This window comes from Ptychodera flava, chromosome 3, assembly GCF_041260155.1.
Source record: "Ptychodera flava strain L36383 chromosome 3, AS_Pfla_20210202, whole genome shotgun sequence".
NCBI classification, from domain to species: domain Eukaryota; kingdom Metazoa; phylum Hemichordata; class Enteropneusta; family Ptychoderidae; genus Ptychodera; species Ptychodera flava.
The window spans coordinates 41559077-41579586 of NC_091930.1; the positions used below are offsets into that span (position 1 = coordinate 41559077).

Genomic DNA, 20510 nt, shown 5'->3' on the forward strand with positions numbered 1-20510 from the left:
TGGCATAGAGGGCGGTTTTCGTAATTTTTGTCGGGCCAGGGACTTCACACTAGCCCAAGACCATCTTGGATATCACATGATAGACAGAAAGCCATGCAAACGTTTGGCTGCAATCCCCGCTGACTGACCTCTCGGAACTGACCCCTCCACAATAGGCCTAGATCAGTCACCCTTTTAGACAATCATATATGGCGGTAAGCGTCCACTTTATTTTCCCGCCAAAACAGACGCGCACACACGTCATCGTTACACAAATAAAGCCTGTGCTTGTGAATGGAATGTGTAATTGTTCTCAAATTGAAACCAAAATGTCTCCTTTCACCGTGGTTTGGTATTCTGAACACCCGCTTTCGTGATGAGTTACATATTCCGGTAGTATATTTTTCGCTACAGGTTTCATTGCCTTATTTGAATTTTCCAAGTGGCTTTCTACCTTCCAGCCAATATCTTTTACACTGCTTTCGTTTTAACGGCTAATTATAAACACATTTGGGTCAACCTAAGGTCAACCTATAGCACAGCAAACATAGTATGGAGAATTGACGTGTGAAGAATGCACGCTGTGCTGCTTTTTTAATTCACAACATTATCGTCAAAATCAATCGATGAATTGACTACATGATGTACACAAAGTTCAATACATAGATATGTCAACAGCTTTATTCTCATTCCTGCTCAAGTGTCCTTTGCTCTGTCTGAATGTCTGATTAAAACAGTAAAACTCTGGCGGTTACCCATGGTTCATCTCGAGGCTAACTGTCCTCGTGGTGTTTCAAATGTTTAACAGCTGTATGATGCTGTGAAGAGCAGCATATATTGGATATATATTCCATTAACCTTTATTGGAAATGTTATTCTATGGAACCTGGCGTATGAATTCTTGGGAATGAGTGGCCGCTACGGTAAGTAACTACACGTTAGAATTATGCCATATTCAATATTATTTTGCTTCGGTTTTTGGTCCCACTGCCAATGTCCATGTGCATGTGTCTATCGTACGGGAAACTGTGATCTAACGACGTTTATTTATGACAAGTCTATCACTATGACGACAGTGGATGTATAGGAAAATAGTGTGAGTCTAAATACTTCCCGTAAGCGCATGCTATCTTTAAGATGACAAGATTGGTCAATTTCGTATTTCGTTAAGGTAAAATAGTTCCTGGTCTAGCCTTATGACAAATAAGTGATCATTTGAAGCAAGGGTGACATTACTAGAGTAGGGTTTGTTAAGCTGATAACATTTTTCTAACGAAAATAGACCCTTTCGGGATCCGAACGAGAGTCTCGTGAGAATTCATCAAAACGAGGCTGAACATGACCAAGGTCGATCGCATCGCCATTTTAGGTACGCTGCGCTCAGCTCTGAACTTCTATGTCGTTCATGTTGAACAGTAGACGTCGCTTTTGTCGGTAATCAGTCTTAACTCGGCCACTGGTTCCCCTCGCTGTAACTCAGGTAAGAATCTACTTCTTCTTTTTCAATGCGTTTCATGAAAAAAGGAATACAGTAGTGATTTTCGCATGCTAACACGGTGGTTAAGAATGACCTCGATACGGTAGCAGTCATACTCATAGTCAGGCGAACAAATGTCGACTGCTGTTATCTTGTGCATTCCAAGTCCGTTTGAAATATTGCGTAATATTTTTCGGTACTAGTAACTGCTGGTAAGAAGTTAAAGATAAAATCGGGCAATAATTACATGTATCTCTTCTACATCAGTTGTAACGACCGGGACCTTCGCTAGCTCTACGAGTTTGTCGATAGAGCGAGAGTCCGGCAATGTCCATGGCACAGTCAGTGACTCGGTGGGCTATGGCTTTACCGATTTCGGACTTCAGAGATGGCGTACTAAAACTTAAGCTTTATTCCTGACTTGCTGTTGATCATAGTTTTACCAAACTCCCGCTGTTGTTTGTGGTAGGGACAAGTCGAGTTACGGGACTGAAGGAAGCCATATCATTCTGTATGATTTTGTCTGTCAGTACAGAGAACTTCTTCCTCTCCATGTCTATGCTCAGACACATTTACATGTATGTCACTTCAGACAGTGTATAACCAACTCAATCGTTATGTTTTTTGAGGTTTTATTTTTATCCCCAATCATCCTCTTCAAAAAATGTTCGGTCAGAGTCAGATGTATTTTTGAGATGAAATTGATGAGTTTGCTGTTTTTGTCATTTGTGGAGTAACTGTGTTTGTACTGAATTTTTCTAGAACAGTGACAGCAGTATGGCCTCCCAGAGTGATATCAGCCAGACACTGACAGCAGTGGAGGGACAGGTTTGTGTTTCTTCATTGCATGACATTAAACAGTTAAATGTGAAACAGCTTAGAGCCTTGCTGAAGGAAAATGGTGATTGCAACTGTCCACCCAAGTGTAGAAAAGCAGATCTTGTATTGAGGGCTTATGCAGTGCTATGTACTGTAGGTGATTGTAGTGCTGGAAATCCACATGACTTAGATATAAGCAGGGATGTTACATATGAAGATATGTTAAAGGAGACAGTTGGAGAAAGATGGTGTAGTGACTTAAGAGAGGTTCCACCACTGACATTTATTCAGCTCTATGAATATTTAGTTATAAAGACGAGAAGATATAGTATGAATAAACTTGACATTGGCAGAATTAAATATAAGAGACTTAAATCATATAAATACTTCTATGAAGGCAACATTAAAGATATTCAAGTTTTGTCAAAAGATCATCATAAATATGTGAAAGCTAAAGTGATACCCTCGATGAAAACAAAGCCGTACATGGCGATGCTTGTCTTTTCACTGAGCTCAGGAGAAGTTGTCAAGGCAGCTTGTGAATGTCCAGCAGGGTAACTGATTAAACCACAGGGACAGTAACTGTAACTGTTGATTTCATTTTATAATCCTTTTCTTTTGTTTATCAAATGCAGTTTCTCCTTGTTGCCAAGGTTGATCTCAGTGTGCCATGATAACATAGATATTAAGGCATGTGCCTTAATGTATTTTTAAAAAATATAACTGATGATACACAAAACAAAAAGATTTAAGATTATCAACATGAGCAGCTGCCAGTCCCATATGTCATATTAGTCATGTTATCATTATTATGTTTTTAAGTATCCATAAGTTAGAATTTATACTTTTTATTTGGGTATCTTATTTCAGTGATTTATCTCTCTTATCCTGTTTTAGTTTCTACCGATTTTTAGTAAAACAAGTTGAAAAGTTTCATATTGAATATTTATCTAGTACTCATAATGTTACAGAGAGAGAGTTGCTGTAACCTTTGACTCTATCAGTTAGATTGTTATTTATGCAACAACTTCAATTTCTTGTGCCACTCCCTACAACATGCCAACAGTTCCGCTATTCCTGAAATTGTAGAAATTGCAGTTGATGCACATGACAGTTAAATACCGAAGATAGAAAATAAGCTGTTGTTGGCATATTTTCACTTAAAACATGATAATTGTAGTTCTGATGGTAGTTCTGATACTTGTTATTTTCTTGATCTTTTTTCGTTATTGTCTGTACAGTGTCAAAGTGTAAACATAGGTAATGTGCATGCTAGAATATTAGAGCTAGCCTAGAGCTTGTATCTGAGTAATTCCACAATCAAAATATAGAGTATTGTGTTTGATGTTGTATTGATCACATATTGATTGGCCATGAGGGTAACAGCATGTTTGCTGCCCGAGGACTTTAGACTCTCCCCAAAACAATCTGGTTCATGTAGCCATTAACAGAAGGAAATGGACTGTTTTGGGGCAGCTCTAAGGTCAGAGGGAAAACGAATGTATAATTTTACATAATTATGGCCAGTCAATATGTTTTGTAACACACCTCATCAAATGTCTTCACCCAAAAATTGAGAAGTTCCTTTGCTATCACCACTCTTTCCATCTTCTTTACATATTTCAGAGTGTGTGCATATGTAGACAGCAATTTCAAACTTCCCCAGTCAATAGTTTTTGACTGTTGATTGTGGAAACTGTGAATTGGTAACTTGAACTGCATATTTCAACATCAAAATGATGTTTACCATGTGACCATAAATTCATATATCATACCGGGGAGTTTTGATGAAGTGTGTTACAATATAATTTGTATCATTTTTAAGAGCTGTTGCTTGAGTCAAGGCAGTGCAGGTACAGCCCTGGCTAAAGTAGCAAGTTTATGTCTATGGTGTAATTGTGTAAACTTGGAAAATTGTTAAGTATTTTTGCTGTACAGTATGAGCTTACTTTATCCTGTATGTTTATAGGCGTGGAAATCATGGACTTGGAAAATGTTCACATGTTGGTGGTGTTCTGTTTGCTCTTGAAGACTTTCACAGACGTGGCCTTCATGATCATCCAGAGCCCTTATCATGTACTTCAAGATTGTCAGTGTGGGTAGTACCCAGGAATCTCAAGGTATGCTTATCTCAATGAGTGTAGTGTTGTTTATTATTACAAACAGTGTACCGGTACTTGCATTGGAGCATGTGCTTATCATACGTATCTGCATTGCAGTGCAATACCAAACACATTAACACATTATGCAATGAAACTATGTTAATGAGCACTGGTAACAGAGTTTTTTGTTTGTAAACAACTGGTATTTTGTAAGCAAACCAAAAATGGTCATCTACAAACTTACAGCATGGAAGATTTCACAGTCAATTGCTAAGACAAAGCTAAATCTACCATATTCAGTCTTTAATGAGATTGTTTTTTGCTTTTTTTTCCAATCATGATTGCAGCGAAAGGCTTGAGTGAGAAATTCTCCAGCAGTACACTATACTTTGGCCCTCAAACAAGTTAACAACACTCTACCCATTCAAGACCAGTGCTGTGGTTGCAATAGCCATTTAGAATTTAATGATATCATTTTTTGTAAAACCTGACTATGGAACTGTGACTTTAATATATATCCCCATGGTGTTTTAAAAGAGCGAATTTTTCTGTTTTGTCTATTATAGGTTGACCCAAAACCCTTGAATGAAATCACCATATTTCAGCCACATTATGGCAGGACAGGAAAGTTGATGTGTCAGTCATCTGCCAGATATGATGTCAGGGCACCTCAGGATCGTCAACTTGGTGAAAGATTTCCAGATTTGTGCAACACATTACAGCAGTGTTTACCCTCATCATCATTCTTTCTGTTTCATGACATTCATCCCCATCAACGTTTAGAGTGCACTGAAGCAAATGTTCCTATCACTGTCGATGACTCCACCATGTCACCATGCCTTTCAGTGATGACTATGACATCAGCTCAGCAGAATTTAAGGACATGGTTGATTATCAAGTCAATAATATTAAAATATCAAGTGAAGAAGTAAATGACATAAAACTAAAAACAAAAAAACAATCACATTCAAAAGAATGGGTACACATAAGAAAAACAAAGCTCACTGCATCTAATTTTGGTGTTGCAATAAAATGTAAAGTTGAACCATCAAAATATCTAAGAAATATATATATACAGATATCAAAAAAATGCTATGAAATATGGCAATTTGTATGAAAGTATTGCAATCAAAAAATATATTGAAATGAAAAACCAAATGGGTCTTGATGTTTGTGTTGAGAAAATTGGTTTATGGGTAAGTTTAGAAAAGCCATATTTGGGTGCAAGTATTGATGGCCTTGTGAAGGGAGATCCAGAAGGAGAAGTGATACTTGAATGCAAATGCCCTTCATCAAAAGCAGGTATGACAGTTGAAGAGGCATGCAGGGACAAATCATTCTGTCTTAAGATAGGTGAGGAAGGTGCCCGCTTGAAATCTAACCATGCTTACTGGCATCAAATACAGGGGCAAATGTATTGTACAGGAATTAAGTGTGTTGATTTTGTCATTTTCTTTGGTGAAGAAATGTCATTGTTTATTCAAAGAATTTATTTTGACAGAGACTGGTGCAAAAATGTCTGCCTGCAGTGGATTATTTTTATCGAAGGGCTATTTATCCTGAAATTCTAACAAAGAGAGTTGAAAGGGGGCTTTGTCTGTATAAAAATATGGGTTGGGAACCATATGCGCCTAATTGATGTTATACACGTACTTACTGTGCTCTGTACGATCTTTGAACTCTTTGAGCAAGACTGCTTTTTATCGACACTTTTAACATTGTATATTGTGAGATGTACTGATAAGCACATTTTACTGTTTGTACTTCTTCCATAAGGTTTATTTTGCAAAAGATTTTTCAGCATATTTGTATATACAATCAAATTTACTCCTTTTGGCTTGTTGCAGATTCAAGTCTGGAATGTGTTGTAAGCATGCATATCTTGATATTTGAACTATTGTATACCAAATGTTCACAGCATGATATTCGTATCTGATTCAGAAGGATATTGTGAGAAGATATATCACAATGTCAGACCACCCTTACAATGAGAATTGTACAGCTTACACAGAGTCAGGTAGACCAACAGAAAGTGTCTCAATGTATTTTTTGATCCTGCTTTCTGTATCTGTTTGCCTCTGTCCATTCTTTCTGTATGATCCTGGCTAAAATATTTCCAAACCTCTGGCGTTGTTTAGGTATTCTGGCTTGGTCAGCTCTGCCTGTCAGACACGTAAGTTAATTGCAAATATTTCAGCCAGGGTCATGGAGAAATGACAGGCAGAGACAGATGGATACAGACAGACAGACAGAAGAGCCATACAAGGACGCCATTTTTGTTTCCGTTGTGTCTCAGTCTATTATGGCAGTATTTAGTACACAAAATATACAGTCAAATATATATGGGATAATCTTACATGCAGTGTTAAAACTTATGTGTGGTTGTCGTGAATCATGCTGGTTTTTATCTAGCTAACTCAAATCAGGTGAAATTTAGGCCATCCCAAAGAAACAGGTGCATAAGGGGTAAAATCAACCAGAGACATGATTTCTTTGACTATTATTTATTTCTGTAAATCTGTAAGTAGAAAATGCAATGTCAACTATTGTCTCACAGTATTTTTATGACAAGAACATTGATTGGTAAGAAGTCAGAGTTCATTCTTACAATTTTCCATCAGCAATATCATAATATTGTAGAATAAAGTTGAACAAAATAGTTGTACAGTTAAAATGGAACACAGACTCCTGCCTTGTATTCATTCCTGAGAAAAATGATTTTTGATGAAACTTAAGTTCTCACTGACAATAAACAAGTTCACTGGAATATCGACTGACATTTTGAAGTATGATTAATAGTTATACGGTGACCAACATTTTGAAGTACTTGCTCACATTGATAGATCGACTAACATTTGAAGTATTGGCTGACAGTGACAAGGTGAGTGACATTTTGAAGTATTGGCTGACAGTGATAAGGTGAGTGACATTTTGAAGTATTGGCTGACAGTGATAAGGTGAGTGACCTTTTGAAGTATTGGCTGACAGTGATAAGGTGAGTGACCTTTTGAAGTATTGGCTGACAGTGATAAGGTGAGTGACATTTTGAAGTATTGGCTGACAGTGATAAGGTGAGTGACATTTTGAAGTATTGGCTGACAGTGATAAGGTGAGTGACATTTTGAAGTATTGGCTGACAGTGATAAGGTGAGTGACATTTTGAAGTATTGGCTGACAGTGATAAGGTGAGTGACATTTTGAAGTATTGGCTGACAGTGATAAGGTGAGTGACATTTATACAGAATATAGGCTGACACCAGACAGGGATTTTATGAATATGACACGTTTCTAGATCTGTTTAGGGGCAATTGATTTGGGTAGAAGTAAAGGGGGTAGGAAGTTTGTCAAATAGGAACATACTATAACTAATTCATTGATAATGTGTTTAAGTGAGAGGGGATGACTCCATTTAGGATATGATAATTTTTAATTCTCCCTATAGCTCTTTCAACATGAATCCTGACACTTGCAATGTTGATGGTATCTGATACTTCCTTAGAACTTAGTTGGGCACGGTCCCCTTTAAATGGAGGTATGTTCAGCGTTATACCAGGTGGTAAGATATCCCTAATTTCAAACCCCCTGTCAGCCATAATATTATCTCCTTTATCTAGTTTTTCGAGGATGCCACAGTCTTTAGTGGTTCTGTAATCTGAGACCCTCCCACCCACAAATCAGAAACAAATATAACTTGACCATTTGGGGAAATTCCAACCAAAACTTTCCAAGTATTATGGTGCTTATAAGATGACCAAGTTTGTGACTGTGCAAGCATGGAAGAAGGAACCTCAATAAAGAATTCTGTGCAATCAATTATGACACGTGTTGTAGGATAAAGTTCATATGCATCGGGAATATTCTTTCTTACAGAGAACTGAGAAGGAAAAGGAAACAATAGCAAAAGCTCATGAGAAAGGAAAATTATCCAGGTTGTAAATATCTTTGATACAGCAGATGGGGAATGCCAATCGGTCAGCCAAGTCCTTCACAAACAATCCAGCTTTACATCTTACTAGTACCATAAAAAACTCATCTAATAAGCTAAGCTTACGTTTTGGTCCAGGTTTTGACTTGGAATGATCTTGATAAGGCATGGATGCTTTCATCTGTCTCTCACCTTTCCAATACTGCAATTTTTTGGCTTTTGGTTCAAGATAGTGAAAAAAGGCATAAAAACTCGCATAATTTTGAAAACCAGTATAAAATTGGATTGCATCATCATCTTTAAAATTATCAACACAAAATTTCCTATTTTTAAACTCATCTAATTCAATCTGCATATGCCCAAGTTTACATTTCAACATCTGAATCTCTGTAGTGCACTCTGACAGTTTTTTCTCTAAACATAAAATATACTCTTTACACAAATCAATGGTATCAAGGTAAGACGGCTTTGTAAAAGAATAAGAATGGTCTTCAATATGGGGTGGATGTGGTTTGATATCTTGAGTGTCAGTCTGTACTGAAGCATCTCTGAAAAATATCTGAAAAATATGAAGAGAATGAGATAATTTTTCAGATGGTTACATAAACAAAAATCAATTAATACATTTGATATACTTGGATGATGACCAATGATGTCTGTGTACGACGCGAAGCAACTTTCAGATTGTTTGCTTAATAAAGAAACAATACGTATACATTGTATCAGATTGCCTAATATATCATTATAATAGTATCCATAAAAGAAACAAAAAGTTTTTAAAGAATAGAATTTGGTCAATTTGATGGTTACCATAAATCAGCACTTTTGATGATTATCTATATTTGAATCATGGGATACATTATTGATGAATGTTATACAATATTTATATGCTTACCTTTCTATCTGTTGAATGTTCAAAATGTAATCGTCTAACTGCTTTAGGTTTTTCTTCTGCTGTAATTCTCTGTCTTGGTTTTTTACGACAAACACTTTTACCTTCTGACAGGACAGACTCAGGGACAGCTCCTATGGAAATGTACAGATTGATGTATAAACCAAACCAAATAATATGTTTCATATCTATAACATGAATGACCATCAATTAGTGAAAATTACAACATAATTTAAAATATAAATAGTGTATATGCATACTCCAAGTTCACAACAGCAAAACCTTTGTTTGAAAAATGTCCATAAATAAAGAATTACACAAAATCTTGTCAACGAAAAGATTTTCAGCATGTCTAGATCAAATACTGTCATACGTAATAGTTTTTTACCTATCTCTTGAACACTATTTAATTTTTTTTTCAAAACTATATGACTGGAATTATTTTACTCATACCTGGTTTCAATTTCCAAATTTTAGCTCCAAGAGAAACTGCTATATCTTCCTTTTTGAAATGCTTATGGCATATCACTGTTGACTTAGTGACTTTAAAACCATCTCGCCCATCTTGCCGGCATATCTTGCTGCACCATATATTCTTCATGGAAGGCTTAAGAGGAAACCTAAACAGGTGGATTCCAGTTGAATTTCCTTGGCTGTCCCTGGCCGTATTTACACAACCATAAGCACAGCACTGTCTTCCTCTGCTGATTCTCGTTTTCTGTGAAGATAATAACAGTAAGATTAATAATAATAATATAATAATAATAATAATAATAATAATAATTATTATTATTATTATTATTATTATTATTATAATGGTTTGCTGCGTTTGTATAACATCTAAATATCACGAAAACGTAAAAAAACAACTACAACTTAATTATGATTATTTTACTTCAAACTGAGTGCAGCTGGTTGTGAGATTGCGATTTTATCAGCATGACAATAAAGAACAAATTCAAATTGGATATGAAAGTCCTCGAAATCAAAGCCTGAATGTATCAGGCAGAAAAAAGTCAGAATACCACCTGCAAGACTTAAGACCTCAGCTACTAAAAGTCATCGATTCACTATCTGTACCCTGTGGTCACAGGAACACACGCATCGTAGAGCGAGCCAAGCGCTTGCTGTGACACTGACAGTTACCTAGTATACCAGCACACATGCCCGCGGCAGTGGTCGAGCATCAGATGGGCCTACCAACACCATACCATACCACAGGATATCGTAACGTTGCTTGGATAGTCGTTCGAGGCGGGCGGCCGCAGGTCGCCGTTTACTTGGAAGAAGTAAACGGCGACCTGCGGCCGCCCGCCTCGAACGACTATCCAAGCAACGTTACGATAACCTGTATACCATACATACTCGTACTCCATCGAGAATATGACCTCGAAGAGTGTGCCATTACCTTGATATTATATACAGTCTACTCCTTATATCGATCTTAAATACTCCAAAATAATTGAAAATGTGTCGTCAATTTTAGTTGCAATCAACTTTCACGAAATTATGTGTCGTCTGCTGGTTTGTGACGCGGCAAAATGTCATCAAATCAAGATTCGTTCTGTCGAAACCAAACCGTCTGTGTTGATGTACAGAAGTACGAATAAATAGCGCGCTTTCTTTTAGCAAACTTAAGAAGACTTTGCTAAAACTTCTTTCATGATAATCATTTCAACAGCACTAAATTTATTTGATTGACAAACACTGCTTACCTTTGTAACTCCCTCCGGGAACGGTGAGCATCTAAGTTCAACGGCGGCCATGGTTGTATTCATTGCAAACCAGCTGGCCAACCTCAGCCTCGTTTTCGCTCATCTCGCGAGGATCTCGAAACTCGACTATTGGTTGATTCGTTTACCCGGTTGAAGGGTTATGTGGTGTCAGACCAATGGTTAACCGTGGGGTAAGAGGTCACACGATGGCGACTATCAAACTACAAAGGTTCTACTTACTTATAACAGTGCATAGGCAAGATCTGCAATTTTGCACCTCGTTAAATTTACCGTATGTATACTCCAAGCATAATGTCTATGTATAAATTGCCTCGGCAAGGAATTATACGACATAGCACCTGAAGGAGGTGGAGAACAGCAACATAGGCAGTAGAGGGGCGATCCCCTCCGAGTCTACTGTCTATTACAGCACAAAGCCGACAACAACAATACATTATCATGTTCTTGCCCTCTTTTCATGAGTCGACAGCTTGCCTCAATACATACGGGTCATGAGGCCAATCTGGGCAAACCATACTAAGCTAAAGCCCCTTCGACAATTCTTTAGTATGGCAGTGGTGAATTCTATGAAATAATGTTATTACTTTGCTGTATTCTAACAAAAACCAGGGTTGCAGAATCCTTCCCTGCCAACCTACTTCCCTTCCACCTACTTGTTGAAGTGTCTATCTCAAGTTGATGCATGTATCTCTCTCAGAATGACCTTGTTTCGCCCCGCATATTCGTTTTTAATTCAAACAATGCCTGCCTGCTCGCCTTTTGCCATCGTTCCCCTCTAACCCATGACGGTGTACTCCTCGCTTTTGTGGAAAATATGCCCGTTGTGACCACGTATTGACCGTCGTATTTCTTGACTTTTAAAGTAGGGATACATATGCTGTGAATTCCTTTTGCATTCGATGGACGTAAATAACAAAGAATCTGCGCAAGGAACAGTGTAATTTTTTTAGTATTTTTCATTTTCAAAAGAAAAAAAAAATAGGACATGGCAGAAAAGGAAAGACAAAGACAAAACCCATGGAAAAATGAAATGTTACAAATATCATGTTTCTATCCAACATTTCCATAGTGACGCTAGTTTTTTGCGTTGTTTACATTATATTCAATAATTTTCGTATAATACCAGAGTTTATGTAATTCAAAAGTATAGTCGGTGTAAGCCTGATTTGAGAAGATTCTAAGAATTAGTTCTTGTTAGGTAAATTTCACATTACATCGAGAAAAACTCAGTTCCTAATGTCTTGTACCCGTGGACATTCAAAGAAAAGATGTCTAATAGTTTTTGTTTCTTGGTTACAAAAGGTGCAAAGCTCATGCTCAGAAAGTTTTTCTCATAAAAAGGAAATCCGTTAGTTACTATACTAGACTTGTTACCTTCCTAGCTAAAGTATAATACTTCGGTAAGCTCTCTTGGCAAAATCAAATATATCACACCACCACACCACTTATGCTTAGACTTGCGGTATTAACTTGGCTTTCACTCGAGGTATTAGAAAAACAGTTTTACATATCTGTTCACCAAGAATTGTGTCCAAATTTTTGTAAAAATATTTTTAACATTTAACACACTGCCTCTATATGAAAATAGTATTGGCTGTGAATTGAAAAAGCAATGGGATTATAATATCACCACTGTGGAAGTTTTGAAAGTTTTTGTTGTATTGTATATATTGCCATATCCAACCTTTCTGTTTCCTAGCTAGTATGTTGAAAAGTTTATGGATAACGATATCGGAGCCATACTCAAATCGATAAGCTGAACAGTCTGGCAATTTACTTTTGTGTTTTTTTATTTTCTCTCCTATTAAATCATTTCAGTTTCGGGCAGTATCAAAATAAAATACTCTGGTGGTTTTGTAAAAGTAGTTTAATTTGAGTGATTATTCTCATGGATTTCGACTTCATTTGGTCCTCTTTATCAAATCTTTTGGAGTGTAAGTCCCTTATTTATTAACCAAGATCAGCGCATGTATAAGTGAGATGAAAACTGGATGCCTACCAATGCTTCCTGTATACGTGCCAGGTCTGTACAACGACAATGTCAACATGATCCCTATGACATTTATGGCGACAAACTTTGACATTTTTATCGCCTTTCAAGTTTGTTTGTGTTTTTGTTGCATTTGTAGAAGTACAACAAAGATGATACGCAATTTTCCAGCAAAGGGAACATGGACATCACACTGTAATGCCTTTCATTGTTTCAACATACCAAACATTCGTCATTTATAGTTAATGCTTTTTAGTGTGACTGTAACAGTTGATCTCATGAAATCATTGTCAATTCCGAGTCCGGTTTGTTTTCTCGGTGATGGAGATATAAGTTACAATGTCCAACTGTTCAAGTTTTTCATCGTTACTCTACACCGTGTGAACAACCTTTTCTTTTCTTCCTGCACTGTCTCTGTCTCACGATCTGTGTGTGCACTTGATCACGACGAGAGTTGTTCTCTTCACGCGACGGAGTTTTACTTTTGTCTCGACGACCAGATTCTTGACAGTTCATGATACACGTGCTTTAGAATTATGCTGTCAACGGCAGGAACCATTACTGTCGTCCTCCGCGCAGAGACGGGTATGCAGAGAAGTTAACGCCATTGCAGCATCTATAACAAAATGTTGCGAAGAAAACTAAGTTGTAAAATTTAAAGAAGTGTCAACATAATATAAGGTCAATTTGTCGTTAAAACTTCACCCTTATGGGACATTGTTTAATAAGGACGAAATATATAAACAGGTGAAAGTTTAGATAGAGATAAGGTATCTTCATAGATACATAAGCAATATGTTGCGTAACAGAACGGAATGTAAACATATGTCAATAAATGTATATTTGCCACCACAATCAATAACACTTATAGACACATGTAGGTACTAAAAAAGATACATCGATACAAAATGTACATCTGTATGGATACAAACGATACATGCATGCATACATGCATACATACATACATACATACATACATACACACACACACACACACACACACACACACACACACACACATACATACATACATACATACATACATACATACATACATACATACATACGTTCGTATCATTTCATCATCTCTTCACCTACCTGTGATGTTCATTCTGCTGCTAGGATCAGGCTCCATTAGTCCGTTGACGACTTTCCTATATTCATCAGGGCAATCATCTGGCAGGGTTTTGGCTGTATAATATAACGAGATAAAATGCGTGAGGCAAAGGTTTTAATTGATTAAAAACAACTGTGAACATAACTTTAACGACAGTGACTGACCCCACTCGTGCTTTGACATTTCTCTAGCATTCTTGATATATCATCTGCTCTAGCTATTACAGACATTCAATAACGATAGATTCTTAGCATTCATATGAGAGTGCGGTCCAATATCTGGTTATTTTTCAGATTCTAGAAGAGCCAGTAGTATTTCTTGCAAAATTACTAAATTATTTACAATCCGTGTTATACTAGGTGAAAAATAACCCATAATTTCAATGTTAAATTGAGAACTAAATAATATTTCACAAACTGTGCTTATTATTCAAATAAATGTAGTTTCATTTGTTACTTTTATTCTCCACAGAGCTACCAATTTGCATAAAAAGGTGCACATTCAGGGTATACATAGAAAGTTTATGGACAACAAACCTCTCTCGCTTACGTCACTCATTTATATGCTAGGCTTAAAAGCTGTCACAAAACAAAAGTGTTAACACATCAAGGGAGAAGGAGAGAGTGAATGAGAGACAGACAAACAGACAGACAGACAAACAGACAAACAGACAAAGCGTAAACTAATGCATAAATTTTAGCTGAAAAGTAAATAATATGTACGCACCTTCAGTATCAGATACCCTTGTAGCGATTTCAGATAAAATCACTCCAACACTGCGAGGAAATAAAAAAACATATAAACCCTTTCAAGGGACATTAACTCTACAGATACGGTCGCATTCGTTTGAAATGAATTTGTTTTACTGCAAGTGAGTTTTGCAAGTAATTAAACCAAAAATATGAGGAGAATGTGGAACACTGCTTAATCTTAATTCGACGTTCTGTTCTCTCTCTGGTAGCAATTTGATGGAGGAAACTTGAAAAGACTTACCCATAGCATTCCGTTTTCATATTGTAGGTCACTGGTGATTCAGTGATGTGCTCCGGGGGCATGTACGATCTGTTTTGAGTATTCAGATATTCTCTTGCCCGGTCCGGAGTATCAGTGAAATCAAAATCACACATCTGTATGAACGGCAGATTGGGTGCATTTGTTATTAATATATGCAAATATTCTGTGCCAGTATACGAGAAATTAAGTTCAACCATTTTAATTGGTTAATTAAGTAACAACAGGCATGCAATGTTGTGGCAATGTGTTTGTGAATGATATTTTAATTCCAATGTAAAATGAAAGCTGCAAACAGCGTTGGCGGGGCCCAAGCAGTTGCCATGGTTTTAAGTACATGCACTAATGAGAGTATCTGCAAAATTTGAGCCTAAAATGGTGTTTTGGTACTTGTAAAGGATAATTTGCATCTCATCTCAGGGTTATGGAGGATTTGCTGCTAATCGTAGGTTTTCCAGGAAATCAATATGGCTGCCTCGCCACATTTCCGATCCAAATGCTTTTTGAAATTTGAAAGTGCTCCCACTATGAATGATACGAGTAAAGTTTCAGTTCAATATGTGTGTTGGTTTAGGAGAAGTAGATTTTTAAATACTAAATTTGGATTTAAGCAAAATGCAATATGGCGTGCAAACCATGTGACCTATCCATCTGCCTTTAATAAACTTGAAAACGCTCACTTTATGGATAATACAAGTGAAATTTCATTTCATCGGTGTGTTGATTGTGGAGAAGAAGATTTTTAAAAATTAAAGTCATATTTTAGCAAAATCAAATATGATGGCCAAACCAATGACTGATCCAAATGCCTTTGGCAAACTTGAAAGAGATCACATTTAGGATGATATGAAAACAAATATTCTATCGGTACATCGGTTCTAAGAAGATTTTTGAATATTGTATTAGTATGTTTAAAAATCCAATACGGCGGCCAAGTTCACGAGACTGCACTGAATTTTATTTGCAAATTATGTAGACCTTAGGCTATGCTTGCAGTCCAAAAAAAATCATATCGACTAGACCGCCAGGTTATCTGGATAAGCCTTTTTTAAGTTTTTGGAAAATCAAATATGGTCACCAAGTCACGTTACCAATCAAAATTTCCGGGTATTATGCATAAGTACTTACATGTATCTATTGGCCGTGCTAGTTTGAGAGGTTTACGTCACGCAGTATTTGAGATGCAGGTGAGCAAAAAAGTTACGGAAGAAGAAGAAGTTGCAGAGGAGGAAGAAGAAGAGGAATATTGAACCCTAATAAAGCCAATAGAGGCCTAAGCATAGGCTTGGGCCCATAATAAAGTCATTTGATAAATTCACGATTGAATTAAATACGCCAATAACTGTAACTAGTGGTATACCTTGACCTCCCAGTTCAATCCAAGAAGAAACTTGTTGCTTCCAATTTTCCCCAGCACCACGGGATTGTCACTGTTATGTAATAACGATAGGCACTGACACACGCCCAAAGCAAAATAAACGTTTTGTATCCAGGTGCAGGTCGTAGATTTGTCTGCTAAAAATTTCCTCAATGACCCTCGCTCTTCGTATTCTGTCACATGCCAGCTGATCGCTACCGGTATGAATACAGATATTTGATTCAGTCAACCTTATCGAATTTATATGAAAGTAGCACGCACATAGGGGACAAATCACTGATTTCTCAATTTTTACTATTGTTCCGCTGGTGGGAGCTCATTCAAAAGCTCTTTGATTAAGAAATAATTCTCTGACTCCCTTTTTAAATATAGAATTTTATTTCACCAATAAAATAAAGATAAACATTGCGGCCATTTCGAATGTCATATATTGGTAAATGGGAAATACAGTTTGAATGGCAGCAAAAGTCATTCTCACGGCTGTGTACACATATTTCCTATATTTCAATCTCGGTAAAAATATCTTAAATTTAAAAAATAAGCCTAAAAATTAATAATCAAGATGATAAAACCATTTGAAAATTGAATATTAGCTCCCTTTCCATTTTCCTTCTTTTGAGCGTGCAAAGTCGTTTATTGGGTGGCCGAAATGTGTAATGGAGGAGAAACCTTTGGTTTTTTCTTGATTTCGTAGAAGGATGGCTGAAGGTTGTATTTAGAGATTTGAGCAAATGTTTTAGTCTTTTACTATCGAAATGACCACTTCCTAGAGTCAAACACTCCTCCGTACATTTATTCGGGTCCCAAACGAGCAAACAAATTTTGGTCGACCACGTTTGGTCTTAAAGCTCATGGATCACTACAGTTATCAACGCCTTACTTTTGCTAAAATCAAATACATATAGTTCGCCCCACAAAGGTAACACACGGATGGTAAAAAATTTAAAATTTAAAGTGTCGCTAATAGTTGACAATTTAATTTCCAATTAACCAAGTTTTCATGAATTGGCTGTGTTCGTCAGGAAATGATTTAAGTTTTCATCCATTCAGTTTGAGAAAATGTTAACGTTTTCGATTTCGAGCCACGTTTAACTCAGATTTGCAAGCATCATGTTTTTCCCATTTTCCTCCATCTCTTGAAATCACGTTTTTCTTTGCAAGGATGGCCATGTGTTGCATCATCACATACCTGTGTCTTTGTCGTCCACTACTCCTACTGCACTCACGGTGTGCCTACCAGCATAAATTTGAATTTTTCATGACTTCGATACAGGCTGGCACGATTGAATCCCGATGTGCTTGAAAGAGAACAAACGAATGTCTTAGGGTTTACTGTAACAGTGATTGCTTCAGTGCAGTTAATATTCAACATTTGCAGGTTAAAATTAGTCCACTGCAGTTACATAGCTAACTATAAAAAGTATTGATTGCATAGACGACGACTACTACTACTACTACTACTACTACTACTACTACTACTACTACTACTACTACTACTACTACTACTGCTGCTGCTGCTAGTACTAACACCAGAATCACAACCACAACCATCACCACCACTACCACAAAATGTGAAGTAAATTATTCAAATATATTACGTAATTATTTAACTCTGAACCATTCTACGTAAAGTAATAATTTTGTTTTCTCAAACCTATATCTTGAGTGATAATCCTTAATGGCAACAATTTTTCCTCGGAAATTGGCTCGGCTTACAGACCCACCATTCTCGGCGATGGGCGTCAAATCAGATATATCTGTCGTTTCTCGATAAACAATCTTCGTCCACCTCTTGTAAGATTGGTCCCTCAGCTGCATTTGAAATAATTTAGTTATTAGAATAGACTTTGTAAGGTTTCAAAATATCTTGTTACTTTCCTTGATTTTGTTATGCCACAAAATATAACCCGATTTTTTCATTTTACATCGTTGTAGCATGATACATTGACAGCAATAGCAAAAGTAGATTTTTGAAACGATGCACAATATCTTTTAACAGCTCACCACAAACACGTCTCGCCACAGCTTTTCTTCACGTTTTCCTGTTGACGAGTTCGTAATTCCTTGATGATATTACCCTTTTCGGAACACACAGCTTCCGCTTCTTTCAACTCCCTCTCTGCTTTTTTTAATTCCACATCCTTCTTCTCACATTCTGCACATTTAACTTTCATTACTTCTCCTGGACAATTTAAATAGAAATAGCCAAAATGCATTAAGGGTGAACGACGAAGAAAAGTCATGAACCGAAATAATATTCTAGCTACAAACTCCCCATTATCTATTGTGTTGTGATATTAACTTGTTCACAATAAATAATCCTGTTTGTGGAATATTTCGTCTATATTTGCTACTAACCTGTAACCTTTAACCTTAATAGATTGAAAAGGGGTCATATGGTCACTTATCTGAGATAACTCTACACTATAAATATCCGGTTTCCTTTTAACTTTCGTCTGTAGTTCTATCATGATTCCATTCTTGAATCAAGAATGATATAAGTACTGTATTGTACTCTAAGTGCATTTAGAAAAGGACTTTAATAAAAACTGAAAAACAGAAGCTAACAGAGAATATTTATGACATTTGCTTTCAGAAAGAGAATGGATGAATGAACGAGAAAATAAACGAATGAAGGCATTACTTGCTCAAAAAATGGATGAGTTAGTAAATCAATAAATTTGTATGTGCTACTGACGAATAATATATAAATGAAGAACGATGTGAATCAATTATTTTGGTGAATGGATAACAAGACGAATGAATGATTGAATAAATAAATAAATAAATGAATGAATGAATGAATGAATGAATGAATGAATGAATGAATGAATGAATGGCATAATGAATGAATGCATGAATAAAGGAGTTATCTACTGCTCAGCAATATTTATAAGTACTAATGAATATTCCATTGTTTTATACCATCATCCGTACCTTTTGCTTCTTGCAAACGAATTTTCATTTGCAGCTCATTGATCAAAGTCTGTTGATGATCACAACGACTCTCTGACTCTACAAGTTTGTCTTGTAAATGTTTGTTTTCCCTTCTTTGCTTATCAAGGCTTCCCTCAGATCGTTATTTATGAAGGAATATTTTCTCTTGTGTTTCTGGCTTTCTTCCTTCTCTTTGTCAACTGAAAAGTAAACATTATATCAAGGTGAAGGTTCATAGTAAAGAGACAATTGGTGATCTGAACAATTATGCAGTACACAGATGTAACAACGTCTATAAACCTACAATGATAAAATACACAAATAATACGAAATTACTATCATGTATACCAAAACACAATGCAGGGCATTGTTCATCAAATAGTAACACAGAACATAGTGATGATTTGCTACCTGTCCCTACCTCAAAATGTAAAGAAATTTAAGAAAAAAATTAAGTAATGAAAATTATATTCGACTGTATACTAATTATAACATTCTCGTATAATTTCCATGTTAAGATTAAATATATCCGACGAATTTTTATTTCAAACTAGTGGACGTTTTTGCGTCTATTGCATCAAAGATGCGGTATTTTTATAATGAAATTATAGCAAACTTTTTGATATTAAACGAACGATTGTACTTTTCCACCTGAACTGTCTGTGCCATCAGAGTCTGTTCCTGAAGATAGACCGCGGCTTTTGCCCAATTCCTAAGTTAAAAGATGAACATACATGTCATGAGTTCTTTCATATTAGGTTTCTTATATCGCATATTTTACTGATTCAGTGACTTATGCATGCATAAAAACTTTTGATTTGAAAATGTATAATTGCAAAGAGTTCTAATAATGTTGTCATAACCATAATCAGTGTCTTGACATAAAACATGATACATCTTCCTATGTTTTGCAAATCTAAATCAAAATCTTAAAAAGACTTTAATCTGACCAAATAAGCCGTTCTTAAAATGTATCAAGTCAACTGACAGATAAAGAGGGACAGAGGTTTTGTAAGAACTGTTAAAATCAAAACAACAGGTCTCACGACAGTCCAATCAGCGGCACATCGTCAACGACAACGACTTATAAATTATGATTCGTTGTCTCCGCGAAGTATGTCTCCTAGATATTCCCGTAACATCCGAA

The 20510-nt window shown here is 36.3% G+C and overlaps 2 protein-coding genes and 2 long non-coding RNA genes across 5 annotated transcripts; 1 reads left to right on the top strand and 3 right to left on the bottom strand.

Annotated features, from left to right (window-relative positions):
* Nucleotides 1–1341: 1341 nt before the first annotated feature.
* On the top strand, nucleotides 1342–5441 carry LOC139130045 (uncharacterized). 2 transcript variants are annotated; one of them, XR_011551761.1, is made up of 4 exons: nucleotides 1342–1459; nucleotides 2219–2284; nucleotides 4245–4395; nucleotides 4944–5441. It is a non-coding gene; the product is annotated as an uncharacterized lncRNA (long non-coding RNA). The 2 variants fall into 2 exon arrangements; XR_011551762.1 differs by lacking the exon at nucleotides 2219–2284.
* Nucleotides 5442–8282: 2841 nt separating this feature from the next.
* LOC139130257 (uncharacterized) lies at nucleotides 8283–11039 on the bottom strand. Its single transcript, XM_070696008.1, has 4 exons — nucleotides 10910–11039; nucleotides 9648–9912; nucleotides 9198–9328; nucleotides 8283–8861 (listed from the first exon to the last, which is right to left on the bottom strand). Exons 1-4 carry the CDS (start codon nucleotides 10970–10972, stop codon nucleotides 8283–8285), a joined length of 1038 nt encoding a protein of 345 aa, XP_070552109.1. The 5' UTR covers nucleotides 10973–11039.
* Nucleotides 11040–13306: 2267 nt separating this feature from the next.
* Nucleotides 13307–18178, bottom strand: LOC139126588 (uncharacterized). Its single transcript, XM_070692658.1, has 7 exons — nucleotides 18081–18178; nucleotides 17616–17724; nucleotides 16409–16620; nucleotides 15031–15164; nucleotides 14764–14813; nucleotides 14019–14111; nucleotides 13307–13536 (listed from the first exon to the last, which is right to left on the bottom strand). Exons 4-7 carry the CDS (start codon nucleotides 15162–15164, stop codon nucleotides 13463–13465), a joined length of 351 nt encoding a protein of 116 aa, XP_070548759.1. The 5' UTR covers nucleotides 16409–16620; nucleotides 17616–17724; nucleotides 18081–18178; the 3' UTR covers nucleotides 13307–13462.
* A 262-nt stretch (nucleotides 18179–18440) lies between these two features.
* LOC139126597 (uncharacterized) lies at nucleotides 18441–20151 on the bottom strand. The gene is made up of 3 exons (XR_011550652.1): nucleotides 20015–20151; nucleotides 19364–19563; nucleotides 18441–18608 (listed from the first exon to the last, which is right to left on the bottom strand). It is a non-coding gene; the product is annotated as an uncharacterized lncRNA (long non-coding RNA).
* Between the last annotated feature and the right edge of the window lie 359 nt (nucleotides 20152–20510).